The sequence below is a fragment of the Sardina pilchardus genome, chromosome 8 (genome assembly GCF_963854185.1).
Source record: "Sardina pilchardus chromosome 8, fSarPil1.1, whole genome shotgun sequence".
Taxonomy (NCBI): Eukaryota; Metazoa; Chordata; class Actinopteri; order Clupeiformes; family Clupeidae; genus Sardina; species Sardina pilchardus.
In genome coordinates this window covers 14288776-14310339 of record NC_085001.1, presented here as the reverse complement: position 1 = coordinate 14310339, position 21564 = coordinate 14288776, and the positions used below count along the sequence as shown (strand labels likewise).

Below are 21564 nucleotides of genomic sequence, written 5' to 3'. Positions count from 1 at the left end.
TATTTAGAAGGGGGGGACAGGCCCTGCAACAGGATTCTTCTACATAACAGACAAAAGACAAACAATCTTTTATAAAGATTTATTGCAGGCAACCAATACTGTAAATAATATTTACAAAAAACTATAAAATAACATTCGTTTGCATGGGATTCGTATGATGGTATACCGTATAAACAATAACAGGTGATTTAAGCGAATCCACCTTGTACAATTGCAGTTTCTGCTTATTTAAAACTGGCAAACTGTGCAATTCGGAGCAATATTTCACAGGTAAGATTCAAAATTAAAATAACTTATAAACGAACTCAGGCTGATATTTCTCTTGACCAGCAGTGCCAAAGATTCTAACTGAATAAGAGTTCAGTTGAACCTGAAAAGGAAGAACAAAAAAATAAAATAAAACCATTCCTTTTGTTCAACAACTTCCAAGTTGTCAAACAATCCCACAACCAACTTTACTTTAAACTTTAAAGCTCTCTACTTGTGTCTCTGTAAGACTTGTCTTACATTAACTGCATGTCCAAGGGAGTCTGACCACAATGCTTAACTGACTGAGTACCCATCTTAGTGAAGTGTGTAATGAAACTGATGAACAGGGTAATCCGCCACTGTAGCCAAACTTTCTTTGGGTGTATTTGTTTCAAATAGAAGCAGTTAGTAAGCAATCTCAAACTACACACGCACACAGTTGATGATGCTTCCCAGTTGTTTAGTTTAAAAACCTCACTCCACACTTCTCTCCTAGCATGCAGAGACAAAGTTCGACAATCGAAACAAATAATGAACTTTCCAATCAGTGTCGAACTTCGAACTGTTGGGCACAGTGTAACTGCACGATGGACGTTGATTGCCGCATCTTAAAAACAGAAATCCCGGCCATTAAAATCGGCAACATAACCGCTATTAAGTGCTAGATCCACACTGAACTCTACAGAAAAAAAAAAGATTTAACTAAAAACAGTTTCGTCTTTGTTTTGATTTTTTGTTTCCAGTCGAAAACAATCCAGCAGGTCAAACATAAGATAGATGAGCTTGTCCACAGTCCTTAAAAATATTTCACATTACGATTTCTTTTTTCTCTCCGACTCCAGGCAGAACTTTTCGAAAGCCTCCTCAATTTCAGGATCCATCTCGTCGTCGTCTTCGCTGTCAAAACTGTAATACAGAAAAGCGTGTTTAAGTACGTTTCCAATCCATAACAATGTGTGCACCAAGTCATTAGCAATGAAATGAACCCAACAGTGCAATGACATCAAAACTGCATGGGTTCAGATCTGTGGAGCCAGGAAGTGTCTGGGTGCACTATTCAAAATGTTTTCAATAACTCAAAAATATTTCTTCTAATGCAGGAAACAAGGTATGAGTAGTATTGCGAAAGAAACTGGTTCCCGTAAGTCGCTTGGGAGAAGTGTCAGTGTTAAAATGTTATCTTGTGAGGTCAAATCAAGATCAGAGAAGAATAGACTACAATGGAAGAAAGAGCCCTGTATTCCAGTCTGCCATACACTGTACTGACTCCAGATGAGGAGCTGCACTTATGCAGTTATACATTATTTCAACCTTTTTTTTTTTCAGACGTTCATTGAGGTTGGTCCTTATTTTCAGTGATGCCGATACACTGTACAGTGAAGCCATCGGCATCACTGTTAATGAACATCCTTTTAAAAAGTGTGATTTGTCCAATACCAATATGATAAAAAAAAATGTGCTCATCTCCCTATAAACATGGGTGGGCACTCCTCCTAGAGGACATGATGGGAACCACACCATACAACTGGACGCTCTCATTCATGGGGCCAAACCAATGAGAATTGCCCTAACAGGTCTGGGGTGTAGAGCGGGTAGGGGAGTGGGATGCTGATTTAAGCCTTGCTAAAGCCTCTTTCTCATCTGTTTGCTGACTAATCTCAAACTTGGTGCTGGCCGCTGGGCTGTGGCCCGCGCGCATTGTCATCTGGACAATCACATGACTTCAGTCAAGAGGTCCCAATATGCTGACCCCTAGGCAGAAGGCCCCCAAAAGGTCATAGCATTTATGCTGTGTAGCACACAGGTTCATTCCAGAAGAGTCTGGGGACAGACTGCTGTTTGGAAAAATGCAGGGGCGATAAATACAGCACAGGTATGGATTGCTTTCACTCACTCGTTTCCATTTTCTTCATAGTCGTCGTAGCCCTCTCTATCCAGTATCTCCTGGTACTTCTCTGAATAGTCTGGAAAAACAACGGTAAACTTATCAAGCCCTTTATTTAATTCCTTCGATCGATCAATCAATAAATAAATGCATATTTTATGCAAAACATTCTGAGAACATTCTGAACTCATTCACCTGGATCTGCGGCTGTGAATGGAGTGCCATCTGCAGTGTAGAATGTCGGCTCATTCTGAGAGAGAGAGAGAGAAAGAGAGAGAGAAAGAAAAAGTAAGAGAAGTGAAATTAAAAGAAAATACAGAACCTGAATGGTCTGAATCATACATACAATTTAACGCTCACAGCACCCTTATGTCCGTCCACCCTTACCATGAAGTAGTTTGGATCGTTGTCAGGCGTGGCCTCACTGGAGGCAGATGCCGCGTGGACTCGGCCCCAGTTACTTGACCTCAGCTCCACCAGCCGCAGCAGCATCTGCTTCACATCCCTACTGGAATCACAACCACTTTATGCGCTCTGCTCTGTGACTGAAGAGGTCACTTGCCATACGATAATGTCATAATAATGAGCACACAACTAAATCAAAATGTTAAAATAAAAGGAACAATACAAACATATTACGGACAGTCACAATATGTGACATGATATGTGATAGACAGGTATTGCACAAGTGAAAACCGAGAGGCAAGTCATTTGTGACTGACTGGTGTCATTCAAGTGAAAACACAGAGATAAACACGTTAATCTCCTCTAACCTGCTACAGGTAGCATCCAGCACAACATTCTCGATTCTCTGGACAAGCTCGTCCATGTCCGACTTTCCAGTCTCTTTCCAGGCATCCTCCAGCACAGAACCTGTCAGCTAACCAAGACAAGAGGCATTCAACTCAGCTGATCTCAACTGATACATTAAAAAAATAGCAGCATAGTAATGTAATATCAACAGTAATGAACAACATTCTTCTAAGTGTGTATAGTTAAACTCTAACAGCAAACAATGGTGTGTTATCAAGTGCAAAGATAAATACGTCTTTTAGGGGTGGGAAAAATTAAATCAGATTGCTAAAAATATCAGCAGAGTGAATGTAATCAGAGAAGCTCACCCTTTTGATCAATAATGATTCATCAAAGGCACATATGAAAAGAAATATCCAGAACTAGATTGGGCCATAGCGGTGAATTCACTTTTAACTCCAAAACACTTCTATTTCACTATGTGAACCATGTTAAACAGCCTCAGTAGCTTAGTGTCAAAACTGACAAATGTCGAAAAGGAATGAGACAAAAATGTCAAACCTTCAACAGTTTCACTGCACAAATAAGGTTGCCATCCACAGGATTGGACATGAGTGCGATCGACAAATCCTTCAGAGCAGTGAGCAAAATCACTGCTCTAGTTGGAGGTCCTTTAGGACTTTTTACCTGATAACATACAATACAATCGCTCTTTACGACATATACATATAACATATAACATTCATTCACAACATCTAGTATAAGGCTTATGGGTACAGTACAATTCTGGTAAAAGGCTGGTAGTATTTAGCTCAACAGCCAAAATAATTAAACCCCCCCCGTTCCAGACTTTAAAGAGGCAATTTTCCTTCTATAATTCGGCAAAAATGGAAACTGCAGCAGCTATAGATTTACCTCAAGGTTTAAGTACAACTCTCCCAAGAACAGCACATATGAGTGAAACTTTTTCTGCGTCTCCTCATCCCCACGAACGGCCTGATCCCTCTGCTCATACTCAGTTCGACACCTGTAGCACAGAACACAGGTCAGTCATCACAAAGCCACTTGGTGAGCAAAATGGTGATGGAATCTGAGAAAACCCATCACATGGTGAAATTTTACTTAAGGTTCGGATACCAGCAAGATCTAGGATGGTATCCAGGATGTTGCTAGGGGACGGTACCAAGAATATGGATAGGACGGTATCAGAATCTTAAGCTGATGAAATTTCACCAGAGAGGGTTGAAACGGCACACTAATCAACACATTTATATTTCACCATGTGATGGGATATGGGGAAACCCATCAGAATTATGAATTATTATCTGTAACAATGAATTGTTATCTTTAAGGACCATTACCTCTTCAACAAAAGCTGACGAAAATTTCCACTGGCTGGGGAGAGTGCCAAGTTATGAGAGAGATGATTACAAAGCCTCGCCCCAGTGTAAGCGAAGTTGGGGATGGAGGTGGACTGGCAAAAACAGAGAAAGAGGTTATTCATACCCAAACACACAAAACGCAAATCTAAATATCACACCAAACACACCATCTCTTCATTTATGAGTATATGAGTAGACTAAGCTATTCAACAGATAAATCCTTTAAAAATAAGAACGACTCCAAAACACTGTTGCAGGTCATGGAAGTACACTTTTAAAGTTGCTTCCACACTAATGTGGCAACAGGCTGCAAATAGCGTGTGAAAAAAATACTAAGTTACTCAAGCTCCGGTTGCACAACAGCTTTGGGTGTTTGCTTTTAAGTGTGTTTGAAGATTGCAAAAAGAAACAACTCTATCAGGGCACATACTTGGGTATAGATAAGTTCCACCAGCTCCACCAGTGTTTCCTCTGTGGTCACCCACTCATTCAGGGTGGCAGTGATGTTCTCGATGTCAAACTCAAACGAGCCCGGAGAGGAGTTGAGGTGACTGAGGATTTCTTGCACCAATTCAGCCAGCGTAGATGGAGGGTAGTAGCCATCGCTGCTGTCCTCATATTCCAATTCCTATGAAACACAATGCATGTGTATAGGCTACAGTCACAACGTTTGTCATGTGGTACTTACAGCCAGATTGTTACAGGAAATATTAAGTATTGTTCCATGATGGTGACTTGTTACCACAGAATTATACATGAGAACGTCTTCGAAAATAAATTTGACTGCAGAAGGTAAACACATGGATTACCTCATATGTGTAGGAGGACGGGTAAAACTCCGGTGCGTTCACTGATAGTTTGGAGCTCCCCGCTACATCATCACTGTGCAATTTTAAGGCGGTAGAAGTACTGTTTGGAGTCTGTGTAGCGTTTGATTTGGTTTTCGTCGGTCTTCTACTGTCTGAGAGGATACATATTTAAGGCACATCATGGGGGGGAGAGTATCAAAAAGAGGCTGTTAGAAAAAAATAAATCACACACACTAGGCCGACTCAATTTGTAACAAAGAATCCTCGTTAGTGTGATTGGGCATTTTACTCACTCAACGCCAAACTATCTGTCTGAAGACACAGTGCCCATGGTTTCATCTAGAAAACCTGCCATCTAAATCATGTGACGGATTTGGCAGAGCAGGTGCAGTGTAGATTAGCGCGCTAGGCAGTACCATAGGGGCAGTACCTACTTGAAAGTTCAACTGCCTCGAAAACAGTTCGGAGAGGGCATTTGCTAAGCTTATAGGGCTGAGTATGCAACATGGATAACGCAATCAAAGTGTGTTTTCATAAGCCTTTTGGGTGTCTGTTAGTGACAAGAACAATACACTTCACAATTTTAATTTAAAAAAAAAAGTATGAATTTACTTAATGCGTGAACTGACTGACGCCAGTTGAGCGAGCATGTGAGATGCCAACGCTGCTAGCAAGCTAACTAGCGGGCTATTTACGATAGCAAGTCGTCACAAACACTAACATAGATTATGTCACTGGTGGCCTAACTGCATTAGACCGCACTAGATAACAACAGAACGGATTATTGCCCAATCCCAATAACTATGAATAGTCACTTTGTATTTCATGTTTCTAACGCATGTTACTAACAAGCTAACGTTAGCTATGGGAACTTTGGCTAGTTTGACAATAACTAAGCATTCACCCTCAGTTTGCTAGCTCGCTAATTTAGCTAGTTAACGCTTGCTAATTTTAGATGGACTGGGACGAAACAAACAACCAAAACCTTACCCCCGCCTCCTGGAGCGCTGCCTTCCAACAACGGCGGCGACGTCCGAGGCTGTCTGAGAGGTTCACACTGGTTGAAGATTGAAGGTTTAGCGTCACCATCTCCTATCTCGGGATGTGGCGGACTGAATACCTCCCCAAGGCCGGGGCTGGTGGGTTTTCCTCGGACTCGACCAGCCCCTGGTGTTCGGTCAAAGTTGTCGGTCATCATCCGTGTTTGCGTGAGGAAACCTCCGAAGCACGTTTTTATATCAGCAGTCACACATTCAAAGATTCCGGTGCGATATTCACGATACTATTACTGTTACGCTTTACACCACTACGCTCATCTCACTTGCATATTTACTATTTCGGTTTCAGCTAAACGAAATTGACCCATGGAAATATTCCACTTCCTGTGGTTGTTGTGTCAATGACCGACCCGAAACTACAGTGCCATCTACCGTCTGGAGTAAGAAGAATCCTGGTAGTATTAAAAAGGTTATAGATTACCGGGATGGACCCATACCTGATCCTCTTAATTAGCAGTCCGTGTAACGCTGCTGTTAACACTTTAATTTTAAAGATTTAACACGATTACAATTAATCCATTTCCATTTGAGCCACACACGTAATCCACATCAGTACAAGCAAGGGAATGGGATCTGATTCTGCCAAGATATCTGATATTTCAACATGCTCTATAATTATTAAAGCACATTAAGGCATTTTCAAGGATAGTTCTATTTTTAGTGTAGCTCACACAATGTGGATGTAAGACAGAAATTAAAACAAAATTACAAAACCTCTATGTCAAGGGAAAGATCAAGTCACAGACCCCATTTTGTACATAAAATTAATTTAATTTTATGTCACATGTATATGGACCTTTCCAAAACATGTCCATGATACACATCAAACAAGGTTAACTTATGACATACACATAAATTGACAATAAGCTTCTCAGTCTCAGCTTGTGTATTAAAAATAAAAAACAAAACAAATAAACAAACACACAGGTGCTCCTCAGAGCAAGTTTCACAAACAGGCTATAAAGCCCATTAGGCTTAAAAAGACAACCCAAGAGAAAATGTACTGCATCATTCACCAGCACCCTTATTTCCTTTCTTATTATTGCCCTTTTGCTTTGTTTTTTCTTTCTTGCCGGGCAATTGGTCCGCTGTTTTAGGCTTTCCAGCAGGTGACTGGTTGGGCGTTTTAGGCTTCTTTGCAGGTGCCTGACCTGATGCTGCCTCTCCTTCCGGATGTTTCCTTTTCTTGTTCTTTTTCTTTTTCTTCTTCTTCTTCACCTGCTCTCCCTCTCCTACTGCGGCTGCCTCAGTGGCTGGCTTGCTGGGTTGAGGGGCGGCGTCTTTCCCCTCCACAACTGCAGGCATCTTGCGATTCTTCCGCTTCTTGCTCTCAGGGAGGAAGCCTTTTTTCTTTTTTGCTTCAGCTTCTGGAGTTGGCTCAGCACTTGGCTCTTTATCAGCTTTTTTCGCCTTCTCAATTTTTGGTTTTCTTATAATTCAAAAGAGAAAAAAGTAGATCAGTGATGCATTGGAATAGCTGAAATGCATGTTACAACATACAATTCAAACACAAGCATTAAAGCACTATTTACTTAGCAAAAACAGGATCGATGGCGTCACTGAAATAACATGGACATACAAATCCAGTGCCACCTAAAAAGGGCTACTCATATGGGCCATTTAACTAATATCCCAATAGGGTTTCAAGATGAAGATTTGTGAAACTATCACAATCCCATGAAAGCACATTAAGCATTACAGAATTGTAAATGGATATGAACTTACTGGACTCCAAAGAGCTTCATTACATTCCAGTACAGATCCTCCATCTGTCCAGACTTGTGGAAATCATGGTTTTCACTCATGGACTGCAAAGCCACCTGGACTGGCTCGGTGTTCACTTTAAGTTTCTGCTCAATAACAGACAAGGTGGTTAAACTTTCCTTGAGAACATTTAATTGTCAGATAAAGTAGATCAGACTAAAGAAATGAACATACACACCTGATTACGGATGCTCTTCACCAAAAACTGCAATAGCTCTAGTGCTTTGATGACCTTCTCTTGAACAATTTTATTTTTCATCTCCAGTCCTTGGAGACTCTGAAAGGGTGGAGAGCACAAAGGGTTAGATGAGGCCATGGTCAGAATAACCACCAGATTAGTCAAATCAATTCCATTGGGGGGGAAAAGTGACATACTTCTGTAAGTTTATCCATTGTTTTCTGACACAGCTCTGTCCATTGTGGTCCAGCCAAGAGCTGCTGGATGTCTTTGGACTGCACAGCCCTCAGCATGATGGCACAGGCTTGGCCCTGGAGGAACCAAACAAAACAAAAAAAGAAAAACCAATGAAGGAATGTTTTTCCTTAAAAACCCATTCCTATGGAAACCAGTGTCTGCCACTTTATAATAAGGCAAAATAATGAGATTAAGTTTATCTAAACATTTTGACTCGCTCACAAATAGCATATAGGCTTCAAAACATGTCCATTTCCACTTTTGGAGAGTGCTATTAAATTTACCTGCTGATGTTCTCTTACTCCTCCTGTGATGTACTCCACCAACGTATCCACGAGGTTGCTGCTAAAAACCTACAGCACATCAAAAAAGGAAACCGGCCATTTTAGATATATTTAGAAAAGGACAAGAATATGACAAAACATCTAGGAGAGCTACCTCCTCAGACTGTCTGCAAAAGTGTTCACAAGTATTTGCGGCAAGCTCTATACAATAAGAAAACTGCTTGCAAACATTCTCCTACGTTTGCCTAATTGAATGCACCTCAGATGCCTGAGATGTAAAAAGGTGAAGCGCATGGGTAACTCACGGGGAGTCGATTGAAGAGGTCGACGAACATTGCTCCAGTGAGGGGACTCTTTCTGCGAGTCATGAAGGAAACGAGAGCCTCCCTGAAGAGACCAGTCACTCTCTCCACATCCAGGTTCCCCATCGCCTTTCCCTGGGACAAGTAAACATTTCAGCTCGGGTGCTAAACATCCCAGAAAAGATTTATCTTCAGATATATTTGCCTGCAACAGGCTCTATACTGACGATGTGCATCCCAAACATTTCAGTTCAGTTCAATTCAATGCATCTTTTTCCTTACCTTGCTCTCAGCAGCCTCCTGTTTATTTCCCCCAGCTGCAGGCACACCTCTCAGCACCTTCACCAAGTACAGGGCAGCACTGACACACACACACACACACACACACACACACACACACACACACACACAGGAATATTAACTAGAGAGCCACTTAAATACAGCTTGTGAAGGACTTCTTGTTTTACTGGACACAGACCAGTATGGATCTCCGAGCAGGACAGACACTTAAGTGCGAACATGAGAACCGGTCCTGCTAAGCCTGACTGGGCCTTGCACCAGATGTTCTCATATTCACAACTCGGCTGTGGCATATTCACCTGAAGTAGTAGAGTGCGACCGAGGAGTCGGACAGCTTCTGCGCCCTGGTGAGTAACCTTTCCAAAAGGTCATGAAGCTCTGCTTTACGGTCATCCACATTCTTGCAGTATTGCTTTCCCCTGCACAGCGTGTTCCTATTCAATGGAGGAGACAAGCCATCATTGTAATGGCAAAATGGATGTGAGCTATATTCAAATGGTTAATTCACCACATCTCTTCAACGGTACAGAAAACGTACATCTACAGCATATTCCTTTATCATGTCTCTTTTGCAATGACATGATGTTCTGCGACTAGCTCGCATATGGCTCCCCCCACCCCACCCCCCTAGATTGACAGTCAACCTGAAGCCATACTCACATCAGCACAGCACACTGTGTTAAGTTACCTGACAATGTCTGCTGCCTTGCGCAGGAAGTCCATTTCCTGTTGCTCTTTGCCGGAGCTCATCCCACTCTCGATGACCGTTAGCAGCGGCTCGATCATCCCCAGCACCAGAGGGTTGGCCGACTGCTTGTCGAGGAACACCTCAACCAAGTCCAACACCTGGGGACCAGAGGAACATAGGAAGCTCTGGTCACACACAGCTTTCCAAAACATGTTGCAGTTGAGCAAGGTTGGAGGACAACAGTAGAGGGTTCCAATAGCATGAAGAATGTGGGATTCCATCCTCCGTTCCAAAGAGAGGTTATTTGGCACAACCAAGCGAGTCATCAATTGACTACCATCTGTTCAATGGTTATGAGAACTGACTTGAAACAGGGAAACAGACAGGAATGAAACAAGGAAACTTCTTCTTTGAAGAACCTACTTTGATTTTGAAGTCTCTGATGAGGGCCTTCTCTTTCTTCATCTTCTCCCTCTCATCTTGCTTGGCCTGGATGCGTTTCTTGTGTTCTGCGAAGAGACTGGCGATGCTGCCATCTAGCTTCATCATGGCATTATCATCCAGCTCCTCATCATCACTCTTGTCTGTTTCTGTGGCCTAGAACATTGAGTGATTTAAAATAAATTAAAAAAAAATAAATGTAAACATTTCAGAAGAATAGGCACTGTTGATATAGTTCCCGGTCTGTTTTTTTTTTTTTTTTTTTTTAAAGAACCATTTAAGGTGCTTCAGCAATAAGATGACTCACCATAGCATCTTGGCCCTGCAAAACTTTCATCAACTCCAAGCGGAAATTTGGATCAACTTCTTCGTCGTCATTGATATCATCGTCATCATCAGAGTCGGACTCCTCTTCCTAAAAAAGAGAAAAACATTATGTTTGGGCAACATAATAGGCTCATTTGACTTAATCCAGCTAATCCAGCTCAAATTTGGCTGAATGGGATGTATGTGTCCTAAACACATCCTAAAGAGTTAGATCAGTTATAGCCACAGTTATCTGCTGAAATACTTACTTCCCCCTCATCTTCCTCATCTCCTTTGGCCTCAGCTTCATCTTCCTCCTCGCCGTCAGATTCGGTTTTTCGTTTCCTCTTGTTGTCCGTTTCTTTTTCATCAGTCACTACAAGTGCACCATCCTCAGTCGCTCCGCTTGAATCTAGAACCTTGAATTAGAGGGGGAAAAGACATCATTCAGAATATTGTCACAATGCTGCTTGCATTGGTCTCTGCAGTAATCTCACATCCTCTCATGTTCCTCCCCGTGGGCCCTACTCACATCCATGATGGCGGTGATGGCACCCTGGTTGACGTGGGGGCAGATGCGGCCGAAGACGGTCTTGCAGACCTGCCTGATGAGCCGGCTAGGCTGGGACAGGAGCGACAGCAGGATCTCCACCAGCACCTCCACCCAATGGGGCTCCACCTCCTCCTCAGCTGCAGGACAACCAACCACAGCACACGTTTAATACCTCCACACGGACCGGTGAACAGACCGCGTGTCCCGACATTTTCAAATCATAGTACGTCCTGTTATCTTGTTGTCTTGTTGTCACAGTGAATTAGAATGCATGGCTGTGGTTAAACAACCTCGTAAAATGAGTAAAACACGGTCAACAGAGGAAGATAATCTAATAATTTGTCATTAAATAAGTAAATAAGCTATCGATCACGGTCATGATTTGACTCACCATCGGTTTTCTTCTTCCTCTTGGACTTCCTGGCGTTTACTTTCTCCATGCAGCTCTGGATGTCCTGGATGAGGTCCACGCTCTCCTCAGGGGCCTGCACACACACACACACACACACACACACACACACACACAACGGAGCAATTGAATTGGAAATCCCAGACTCTACACATCACTTCAAAATCAATCACATTTCTTCTCAGCGCGACAGGACTTCTTTTGGTTACCTTGAAAAGGTTGATCCCAACGAGCAGGAAGAGAAGCTGAAAGGCAGAGACCTCTGGAGTTGCACCCTTCTTGGCTTTCTTTTGCAGGGATTCGACAGACTTGATCATGCTACAGAAGACAATTCAAGTATGCACAGGACAGGTGTTAAATTCTTTCTGCTGTAGGTAGAGGGATCTCCTACAGTGGCCAATCAACAACCCAGCCTATTTAACATTACGCAATGTGATCACCGTGCACAGTTGAACATTTTCACAATCCAAAAAGAACATGATTGCAAAGTGTAGAAAACCTTCATACAGATATTTCAATACATGACATAACAAATTGTCATTTCACAAACGCTTTCCATCCAGAATGAGTTTAAGTTTTTCTGGAGCGAAACAGGGCTTTCCAGTGTTACGTTTGCAAGTGTAAGTGCATGTTGCCTCAATTGCAAAGTCATGTCGGTATACCCTGTACAACATTAGGAAGATCAGACCTTATCTGACACAAGATTCCACTCAGCTTCTTGTACAGGCAATGGTTATCTCCAAGCTGGACTACTGTAATTCTCTGTTAGCTGGCCTACCTGCTTGTGTATTAAGACCACTACAGTTGATTCAGAATGCTGCAGCACGACTGGTCTTCAATCAGCCAAAGAGGACACATGTAACCCCTCTCCTAGTTACTCTCCACTGGCTCCCTATAGTAGCCAGAATTAAATTTAAATCTCTCACTCTGGCCTATAGGACACTGACTGGATCTGCTCCCAGCTACTTCAGTTCTTTAATCACGATGTACATTCCCAACCGCCCACTGCGATCTTCTGAGGAGCGTCTGTTATGTCGACCAACCATACATGCTAGGTCAAATTGTAGATCCTACTCTTCAGTGGTTCCGTGTTGGTGGAATGAGTTGCCCAGTGCTCTACGTTCCAGCAACAGCTTTGGATCTTTTAAGAGGGGTCTTAAGGCATATTTGTTCAATATGCACTTAGTCCTTTGAGTTTGTGATGTGTTATGGTTTGTATAATAGTATTGTTTTGTTATAATTTGTCCATTGATAGAATTTGACATTTATTTTGCTATTGTCCTTAAATTTAGCCATACCATGCTTTAGTTATTATTATTATATATAATTAACTGAGTGACTTATTTGATTGCTATTCTCATTTCACTGTTTTTATTTCTCATTAGGTTAGTGCTTAAAATTATTGTTTTACTGATAATATTACTATTCTCCCTGTAATTGTTCACTATCAATTTAATTTGTACTGTTATTTATTTGTATGTCGCTTTGGACAAAGGCGTCTGCTAAATAACCATAACCATAACCATAACCAAGTGTAGATCCCCCAACCAGCAGAATGTCTTTTAGTATCATGACTGGCACAATAGTGTTGTGGCATACAGTCAAAACCGGACTAGTCAGGTACCTGTCCCATGCGCTCTTCTGCTCGGCACTGAAGGGCTGGACGCACTGGACGTATTTGGTTTGGCTCAGGAGCACGTCGGCATACTGGACCAGGCAGTAGAGCCACGAGCTGCCGTCGGCTGTGACCCCGTGGAGCAGCTTCTTAGGGGCAGCCTCATCACTGGACTCCCCCTGCACCGGGAGGTGGTTCAGGTGTTGGAGTAACCTGGAGCAGAGAGAAACAGCTGTAAACGTGATGCATTTTACCCCTGCTGTTTCTCATTTTCAAATCCTACAACTATATTTTTAAATTAAAATTGCTTTGTGACGCCTTTCATAAACGCAAGTTTGATCTGCATGAATTAGTAACGAAATATCACTAGAGTTGGATGAAGATTTCAGAAATGTGTAGAACTTTCTATGAAGAGCGAGTCTCACCCAAAGAAAGAGGAGAGGACTACTGCTCGAGCCTTCCCATCCAACGCGACAGATAGCATAACCTCCGTCTCTGGTATGTCTGGAGTTGATTTCTTGGCAGTGAAGAATGCATGGAAGAAAATGAACCTGTAATAAAAATAAGAGCATTTCATTCACAGTAGTTAATGCTAACAAGTTTTGATACATCCAATCTTTCTCAAAACTTTTTTCCAATCACTGTTTAATTGAGGAAGTGTAAAATTGTCTTTTCATATTTTTTTCTGGGAAACACACTAACACACATACACACACACACTGTGTGACAATGTCCCTACTCTACCCATCATCCGTGAGGAACTTTAAAGGAATAGTTCGGAATTTTGGACATAGGACCTCATTTCCAACTTTACCGAGGTGATATAGGTCGGTGGAGACCGTTTTTATCGCGTTTAGCCCCTTCCTTCAGTTGCAGCGTCCCCCTTTGCTAACGCTGGTTTTGAGCTAACACATTTCTACGGTAACATCAGTCTGACATCAACAACAGTCTTACTCACTCCACCGCACACACGAGACAAGTCAATTAAATCGTCGGACTATCGATATACATGTCCGTGTTGATAGAATAATTTTAGAAATAAAACTAACCTTGCAACTCAATGATTTATTACATTTTGAGGGACTAGTTTCTCAATATCAATCCGCCACTGCCATACAGGGAACAAAGTAGGCTATTGCAATGCGATGCGAGGTTCGTTTTATTTCTAACATGGTTCTATCAACACTAGGCATGTGCATCGATAGTCTGACGTTAAAATGTATTTGTTTCGGGTGTTCTGTGGAGTGTTTTCAGTGGCAGGCTGGATGTTACCGTTGACTTGCGTTATCTTGGCACCAGATTAGCACTAGATGAACGCTGCAACTCATAGGAAGGGCAGAAATTCACTGAAAATGGTCTTCACCGACCTATATCACCCAGACTGAGTTGGAAATGAGGTCCTATGTCCAAAATTCCGAACTATTGCTTTAAGATTCCCTAATCTGGGAAAACAAACCTGGCTAGGTCTAATCTCTTGACAACATCTTTTTTTTACCTGGCAATGTCCATGACCAGGTCTTCCTCTTTCTTCACCTGATGGTTTTCCACGATGGAGGTCAGCCGGGGGAGAATCCACTTACGCAGACGGACCACCGACTCATCGCTCTTCCTGAAGAATAAGACGGTTTCCATTAGTGGCCCTTTGCGTTTTTTGTCAACAAGATCAAAACACTGAGCCAAAACTACAGCACATACTTGAGTGAATTTTCAAAAAGTATTTTGATAAATGAGAACACATTTAACAAATTTAAAGCCTACCTTACACTGACAAGACAAGATTTGGGAAAGATTCTTGAAAGATCGTAGTCTTTTTACTAATGCCCCTCAATCAAGTTTTGCTCAAAAGACTACAATCTTTCAAGAATCTTTCCCAAATCTTGTGAACGTTTGTCAGTGTAAGGTAGGCTTAAGATGTTAAATGTTTTAGTTTTTTTGATATGTTATTACAGCTAGTAGTAGTATTCTTCTCTTTTTTGGGTGGGTGTGTGTGTGTGTGTGTGTGGGGGGGTGATCAGTACAAGAACACTTACTTCCCACTGGCCTCCTGGTTCTCCCTCTGCCGGCGCGTGGTGAAGTCCAGGAGGTTCTCCAGCTGCGGCTGAAGGAACATGTTCTTTAGCCAGTCCACATAGCGCTCCAGCGCGGCCGGCTGCAAGCACTCCACCACCTTCCAGAAGGAGGGGATCACGGGGTAACCCTGGTTGGTCAGCTGGGTGAAGCCCACCATGACCGCCAGCTGCTTGTCTGGGTCGGCACAGCCCTGCAAGAACTGCTTGACATACACGTCCATCTCTGGGGCAATCTTAAAGCGATCTGGTTGCTGTGGAAGAGATACACAACATTCAAAAAGGAATAAACAAATATTCAGGTTTAAAACATTACTCGATAAACTGCCACTGGCAAACTTTGGAAAGTTTTAGCATGAAAGAGTTGAATCTGAAGTTGGCTCTCATGAGCATGTTACGTCTGATTGTTAAGACCTACCTGAGCGACCACGACATGCTCCCCATAATGCCTCATCACCTCGCTGGACAGGACCTGGCGAAGATGTGGTACTGACAAGTGGGTCAGGGCACTTCCCACCAAACGGAAGCACATGTAACTGTGAACACAACACAAACATCTGAAGAGCCGCTTAACCACAAACATATGAGGAGACGCTTACGCTTCGCTAACAAACATACTGTAACCTTATGCAGCGGTTTTAGCCTACATTACATTGTTATGACAACATCTTGCTGTGGTTGCTGTGGATTTAGGCAACATCTACACTACTACATTCATTTTCATTTCAAAGTGGAGTTAAAACGGTCTCCTTCCACAGGAGTGTGTTCGGCTCTCTGTCCAGACCACGTTGTGAACACACACATCCCATGACCCTTAACCATTGGTCAAAATGCTCAAATTATTGCTGCCTCCTGCATATTTAGGCAGCTGAACACAGAATATAACTGAACAACTGCCAGTGGAGACAGCAAGGTAAGCAAAGCTTTTCATTTGTTATCCATGTGAATATTGTTCAAAGTCATGGATAAGAGCACAGCTAATTTCTTTTCCAGGAAAGGGTCCTTCCGAGAATAGCTACATAATAGGCTAATTACGTATTAGGGAAGGACACATGAGTAGAATGTGTGCATTTTATGAAATCTTTTTCAGATGCTTGTGGATTTCCCCGTTTGCACTAAAAGGGTAATGACATTACATTTCAAATGAAAATGTGGCAAATGGCGCTTCCAAATCCATGCGTTTTAGGGGGTCAAGCACCAGAAAGGTGTAGGTGAAAGGCGTGATCATAATAAAAGTGGCACACATCCAAATCAATCCTAAAATGTAGGCATGGCTTTAATTGTACTCACTGTAAAGGACCTGGCTGTTCACTCATCAGCCCCTTCAGAATAATGTCATTCCAGAAAAGGTCAAAGCTGTCCTCCCGCAAAGACGCCTCCAGCAGGTCAATAGCTACCGGAGGAAGAAGCCGCTCTTTCCGGACTGAGTTAGCTGCTGTCTTCAGAACATTCACCAGCCTGTTCAGACATTCATAATGTTGTATTAAAGGTAACATACGTGTAATGAGGTAAGGTAACTAAAAGACTGTTCAAATCTACTTTTCCTTAAGTCACTAGCCACGTTTACATGGACAGTTTTTTTTGTCATTCCGATTTAACTACCGGTATTCCGATTGAAAATTTTGTGCCATCTGTTTATGGCTATGGTTATTTTAGCAGACTATGGCTATGGTTATTTAGCAGACGCCTTTGTCCAAAGCGACATACAAATAAATAACAATACAAATTAAATTAACAGTGAACAATTACAAACTAGGGAGAATAGTAATATTATCAGTAAAACAATAATTTTAAGCACTAACCCAATGAGAAATAAAACAGTGAAATGAGAATAGCAATCAAATAAGTCACTCAGTTAATTATATATAATAATAATAATAACTAAAGCATGGTATGGCTAAATTTAAGGACAATAGCAAAATAAATTTCAAATTCTATCAATAGACAAATTATAACAAAACAATACTATTATACAAACCATAACACATCACAAACTCAAAGGACTAAGTGCATATTAAATAAATATGCCTTAAGACCCCTCTTAAAAGATCCAAAGCTGTTGCTGGAACGGAGAGCACTGGGCAACTCATTCCACCAACACGGAACCACTGAAGAATAGGATCTACAATTTGACCTAGCATGTATGGTTGGTCGACATAACAGACGCTCCTCAGAAGATCGCAATGGGCGGTTGGGAATGTACATCGTGATTAAAGAACTGAAGTAGCTGGGAGCAGATCCAGTCAGTGTCCTATAGGCCAGAGTGAGAGATTTAAATTTAATTCTGGCTACTATAGGGAGCCAGTGGAGAGTAACTAGGAGAGGGGTTACATGTGTCCTCTTTGGCTGATTGAAGACCAGTCGTGCTGCAGCATTCTGAATCATCTGTAGTGGTCTTAAAACACAAGCAGGTAGGCCAGCTAACAGAGAATTACAGTAGTCCAGCTTGGAGATAACCATTGCCTGTACAAGAAGCTGAGTGAGCTGTTTACATAGGGTACATTCTATTCTGATCAGGTGCTTTCAAGCGCTTTAAATCTTTGATCGGAATAGCTGTTGTTGGCTACTTTTCATAGGGAAGATATATAGCAGTCAATCAGAATGACCGTCTACATGGGTAATATTTGGAACAGGAAAGGACTATACCACCTCTACCATTCCGATTGAGTATTTTTATTTCGATTGAGCTGTTCTTCCGTTTCTAATCGGAATGTCCATGTAAAGGTAGCTATTGACTACTGACTATAATGCAAGACACTCACTTGGGGACGTTCTCCTCTGTGATGACCGTGGCGCTGCCCAGGAGCTTTTTGAGCTTCTGGGGCTTCAGCACCTCGGGGAATTTCTGCATGGCCACCAGGAGGAGCTCCAGGTGCTCTGGTGTGCTGAGGGCAGAGGTCAGGTCGCTCTGCAGGGCGCCCAGCAGCATCTCCTCAAACACCTCCTGAGATGTCTGCACAGACGAACACACGCACAAACACGAGACGATTATGGCTAAGTTAAGTCACACCACAGATGTAAGAAGTTAATATCAATTAATTTACAGAGTACATTTAAACAGCAGCAGACCAAAGTGCTGAATCAAATACACCACAGCTGTAGGATAAGAGATGCTCATGCTTGCTCTTCCTGACCTTACATCAGTAATTTTCATTTGGTCACTGACAAAAGACCTAAACAGATTTAAAAATGTGAACTAGCCCATACTTCAGCCAAGAGGTCCACCATAGTTTTCCTTGGCAAGTCCCGCAGGTGCTCTGAGAACTGAGAGATGCGCTGCAGCAGGCGAACACATTCCAGCAGGACTTGAGGCTCCTGATGATGGGGGGGGAAAGGGGGGGGGGGGCATGACAGAGGTTAATAACACACATTCTGTTGCAAGCATTGTCCAATATAGGTGAAACTATATAATCGCAGAGTAGCATCCCAACGCTCTACATGGATCCACTATCCTCTAGATGCCCATTCCGTGTACACGGTTTAAAAACAAACAAACAAACAAACAAACAAAAAAACAACGTGGTCTCTGTTGGCAACCCCAACAGAGGAAAACAGGAAACAAACAAATTGGGGGCAGCCTGTCCTCCAAACAAAAATGAAACACTCTGTGGAGTTGCTCTGGAAATTCTGAAGGGAGGGGTGTTTTGTTTGGTCCTTACAATATAATGCATGTTGTTTTGGACAAACAAGTCTGCCAAGAGATGGACATCTTAACATAAATAAACATGCACTACAGCTGACTGCACCTTTCAGTTAAACTGACTGATCTACAGACTGAAGAATGGGCACAAAACGTGTTGCAATTCTGTGAACACTGACAATATTGCGCTTACCTTTGATAGTCGAGTAGACTGTGACAGGGCCAGCACACCAAAGAAGTTCCCAAATGCAACATTTCTGATTTGTTTCTGTTTGAAGGCATATAGATAGGAATGTTATAGACAGAAATGACAGCACAGATCAATCAAAAGACAGACATAGATGGCCTGGACCAGTTCAGCCACGTTATTTACTCACCTTCTGCAGGCCTTGTAAGCTGTTTTTCTGTTTAATCTGGTCGAGTATGGTTTGCAGCTGGATGTCCTCAAACACACTCAGAAGCTAAAGGGATGCATGTTCATTGGTGAATGCGATTCTTCAAAGTACAACTTCAAGATACACCTTTCTCCCAGTCAAAAATTGTATAATGGCACAACTAACATCACATCTAAAGCCAATATCAGTCGCAGCGCTCTATTTTTTACCATGTCATAATACAGTAGGTCATGTCCAATATATTGGTTAACTGACAATGAAACAAACTCACCTGAGCCAAGGCTAAGCTGTATCCTGTTCGCGCATCTTCTCTGGCATGAGAGAGGCCATCCACTAGTCTCTTCAGCGAGTACTGCAGCTCATCAGACTGGTAAATGAGCACACACAGAAACACATTCAACACAAATGAACGTTGCATGAGCTATACGCTTAAAATGATGCGAGGTTAAATTGAGAACATCATTGGAAGATCCTGCACCATGCTAATAATTTGTAATTGTGTGACATCGACCTAATATACGAAATATGTAGGTTCGCTATCTGGGTTGGACAAGAACGAGCGACGCAAGCATCGCTAACCCACGTGCTTAAAGTGACTGAGCCTGCCAAGCTAATCAGCAGCTAGCCTGGCGAACTGATGTACAAGATGTCATGATGTCATGTCAATGACAACAGCAAAATATACGCATAAATGTCTTGAACAACATGATATCAGTCAGCTGGTAAGATAGCGATGAAGACTAGGTGAAAAAAAACCTCAGTTGTCAGTGAAGTTACACACAGCGCTAACGTTAGCAAGTTACCTTCTCGGTTTTCTTCAGGTATTCAATCAAACTTTCAATGGCTTTCAGTCTGATGTCTCGTTCAGGTTTTGCTATGTCCCAGAAAATGTCAAGGAATTCCCTGTTACGTTTGAGAATCCCCTCTGAATCTGCAACTTTGGGGCGAACTGGCTCTTTCTCAACCCCTTCCATGTCTTCATGCACGGTGACCGCCATGCTGTTCGTGCGTGCTGCTCAACGTGCATCACACGCATGTGCAGTAGAAGAAACAACAAAACTACAAATTAAGACTTCCGGGACGCTTGGCACTGAGTTTTCTTCAAAGTAAAAGACATGCAAACGTGTGGCCAAACGTTTATGGGATGGGTTTATTTAGAAACATGATCATGGTTTAAAATATTGAGGTATTATGTACTATCCTCAAATATAATAAGCTCCATGTTTGGTACAACCCATTTTGAAGATAAGTTACCGTGGTGTGTGTTTCACTGCCACTTTTCTCCCCATTTTCAGGACAGGAGCCCAGTCGACTCTCTGAGGTTGGTGAGGGTTTGAGTGAGGTGGGCTGAGTGAGTACAAACCTGATGTCACCAAGACCGAAATGAAATTAAACGTGTTCACTGTCAAAATGAATGCAACAGATTTGTTGGGAGGATTTCTATCCTTGTTTCTGGAATCTATTTTAAATTTCTCTTCATTAGTTTGTTTCTTCTCCCCATTTTGTGCTCAAAGTTACCAGGAGTCTGATACAAATCACCTAAGGACACTAATCTTTGCACACAGTGACAGGCGTTATGAAACACTCTTGTGTGGGTTTTAACTTTTAACAGTTGACCCTTATCTCGCCTGGACCTGTATTACTTCAGTAGGAAGCCACTATAAACAGCATATGTGTTAGACAAGCTGTCTCAAAAGGGGCCCTCATTAGTTGCTTCGCCTCCAGTCATTTTCCACTTGTTCGAAAAGGCTGGACCACATTATTTACAAAGAGCATGCTTGCACCACAGACGTGGAGACTTTGATTGAAAAAAAAAAAAAAGACTACACCTATCCTTAGTATTTTCCATTATTGCATGTTCTGCTTGGCAATAGCAACTTGGAAATTGTTCAGACAGATTACTTGACTTTGGAATGTATAGTATTATTGGTTCACTTGGCAAGACCACTTTATGAGTTTCTTTACATATTATTTTAACTCGATGCGATGGTAACGATGAAAGGGCTTGTCCATCTTCCAAAAGTGTTGTATTGGTCCAAAAAAGGCCCCTATGGGGAGCAATGAGTTACCCACTGCCCTTGCAGTTGCAGTATATGCACTGTTGATGTGTTCAAGCTTAAGGAAAGGTGCTTAAGACTTTGGCAGGGAATAGCAATGCACCATCGACTGCCTATGTTTTCACTTTACATCAAACACCTTGTGTTTAGTGGAGATATTCAAATTCATACCTGCTACAGAGTTAATATTCCT

The 21564-nt window shown here is 42.2% G+C and overlaps 2 protein-coding genes across 3 annotated transcripts; both read right to left on the bottom strand.

Moving 5' to 3' along the window:
- Positions 1–63: 63 nt before the first annotated feature.
- paip1 (poly(A) binding protein interacting protein 1) lies at positions 64–6446 on the bottom strand. Of its 2 annotated transcripts, none has more exons than XM_062542851.1 (11): positions 6069–6446; positions 5079–5230; positions 4700–4897; positions 4249–4361; positions 3803–3914; positions 3449–3574; positions 2908–3014; positions 2522–2639; positions 2330–2384; positions 2144–2213; positions 64–1155 (listed from the first exon to the last, which is right to left on the bottom strand). In XM_062542851.1, exons 1-11 carry the CDS (start codon positions 6274–6276, stop codon positions 1062–1064), a joined length of 1353 nt encoding a protein of 450 aa, XP_062398835.1. In that variant the 5' UTR covers positions 6277–6446; the 3' UTR covers positions 64–1061. The 2 variants fall into 2 exon arrangements, with proteins under 2 accessions (XP_062398835.1, XP_062398834.1); XM_062542850.1 differs by having other exon boundaries at positions 2522–2642; positions 6069–6444.
- A 440-nt stretch (positions 6447–6886) lies between these two features.
- mybbp1a (MYB binding protein (P160) 1a) lies at positions 6887–20354 on the bottom strand. Its single transcript, XM_062542849.1, has 27 exons — positions 20118–20354; positions 19586–19681; positions 19297–19380; positions 19113–19187; positions 18487–18594; positions 18042–18232; positions 16570–16737; positions 15698–15815; positions 15244–15533; positions 14709–14822; positions 13639–13764; positions 13223–13426; positions 11808–11916; positions 11581–11674; positions 11169–11326; positions 10906–11055; positions 10638–10745; positions 10313–10486; positions 9890–10047; positions 9501–9635; positions 9184–9262; positions 8905–9036; positions 8600–8668; positions 8276–8389; positions 8079–8177; positions 7862–7986; positions 6887–7565 (listed from the first exon to the last, which is right to left on the bottom strand). Exons 1-27 carry the CDS (start codon positions 20310–20312, stop codon positions 7145–7147), a joined length of 3894 nt encoding a protein of 1297 aa, XP_062398833.1. The 5' UTR covers positions 20313–20354; the 3' UTR covers positions 6887–7144.
- Positions 20355–21564: the final 1210 nt, after the last annotated feature.

What these genes read in the sequence shown, in the direction of transcription:
- mybbp1a (XM_062542849.1), bottom strand. Translation starts at nt 20,312, where the DNA reads ATGGCGGTCACCGTGCATGAAGACATGGAAGGGGTTGAGAAAGAGCCA. An exon ending in GTCCTCTCCTCTTTCTTTGG is followed by an intron (nt 13,427 to 13,638) that starts GTGAGACTCGCT and finishes TCTCTGCTCCAG; the next exon opens with GTTACTCCAACACCTGAACC. An exon ending in ATGAAGCTCTTTGGAGTCCA is followed by an intron (nt 7,566 to 7,861) that starts GTAAGTTCATAT and finishes TTGAATTATAAG; the next exon opens with AAAACCAAAAATTGAGAAGG.
- paip1 (XM_062542850.1), bottom strand. Translation starts at nt 6,276, where the DNA reads ATGATGACCGACAACTTTGACCGAACACCAGGGGCTGGTCGAGTCCGA. An exon ending in CGTCAGCTTTTGTTGAAGAG is followed by an intron (nt 3,915 to 4,248) that starts GTAATGGTCCTT and finishes TCTGTGCTACAG; the next exon opens with GTGTCGAACTGAGTATGAGC. An exon ending in ACGATCCAAACTACTTCATG is followed by an intron (nt 2,385 to 2,521) that starts GTAAGGGTGGAC and finishes TCTCTCTCTCAG; the next exon opens with AATGAGCCGACATTCTACAC.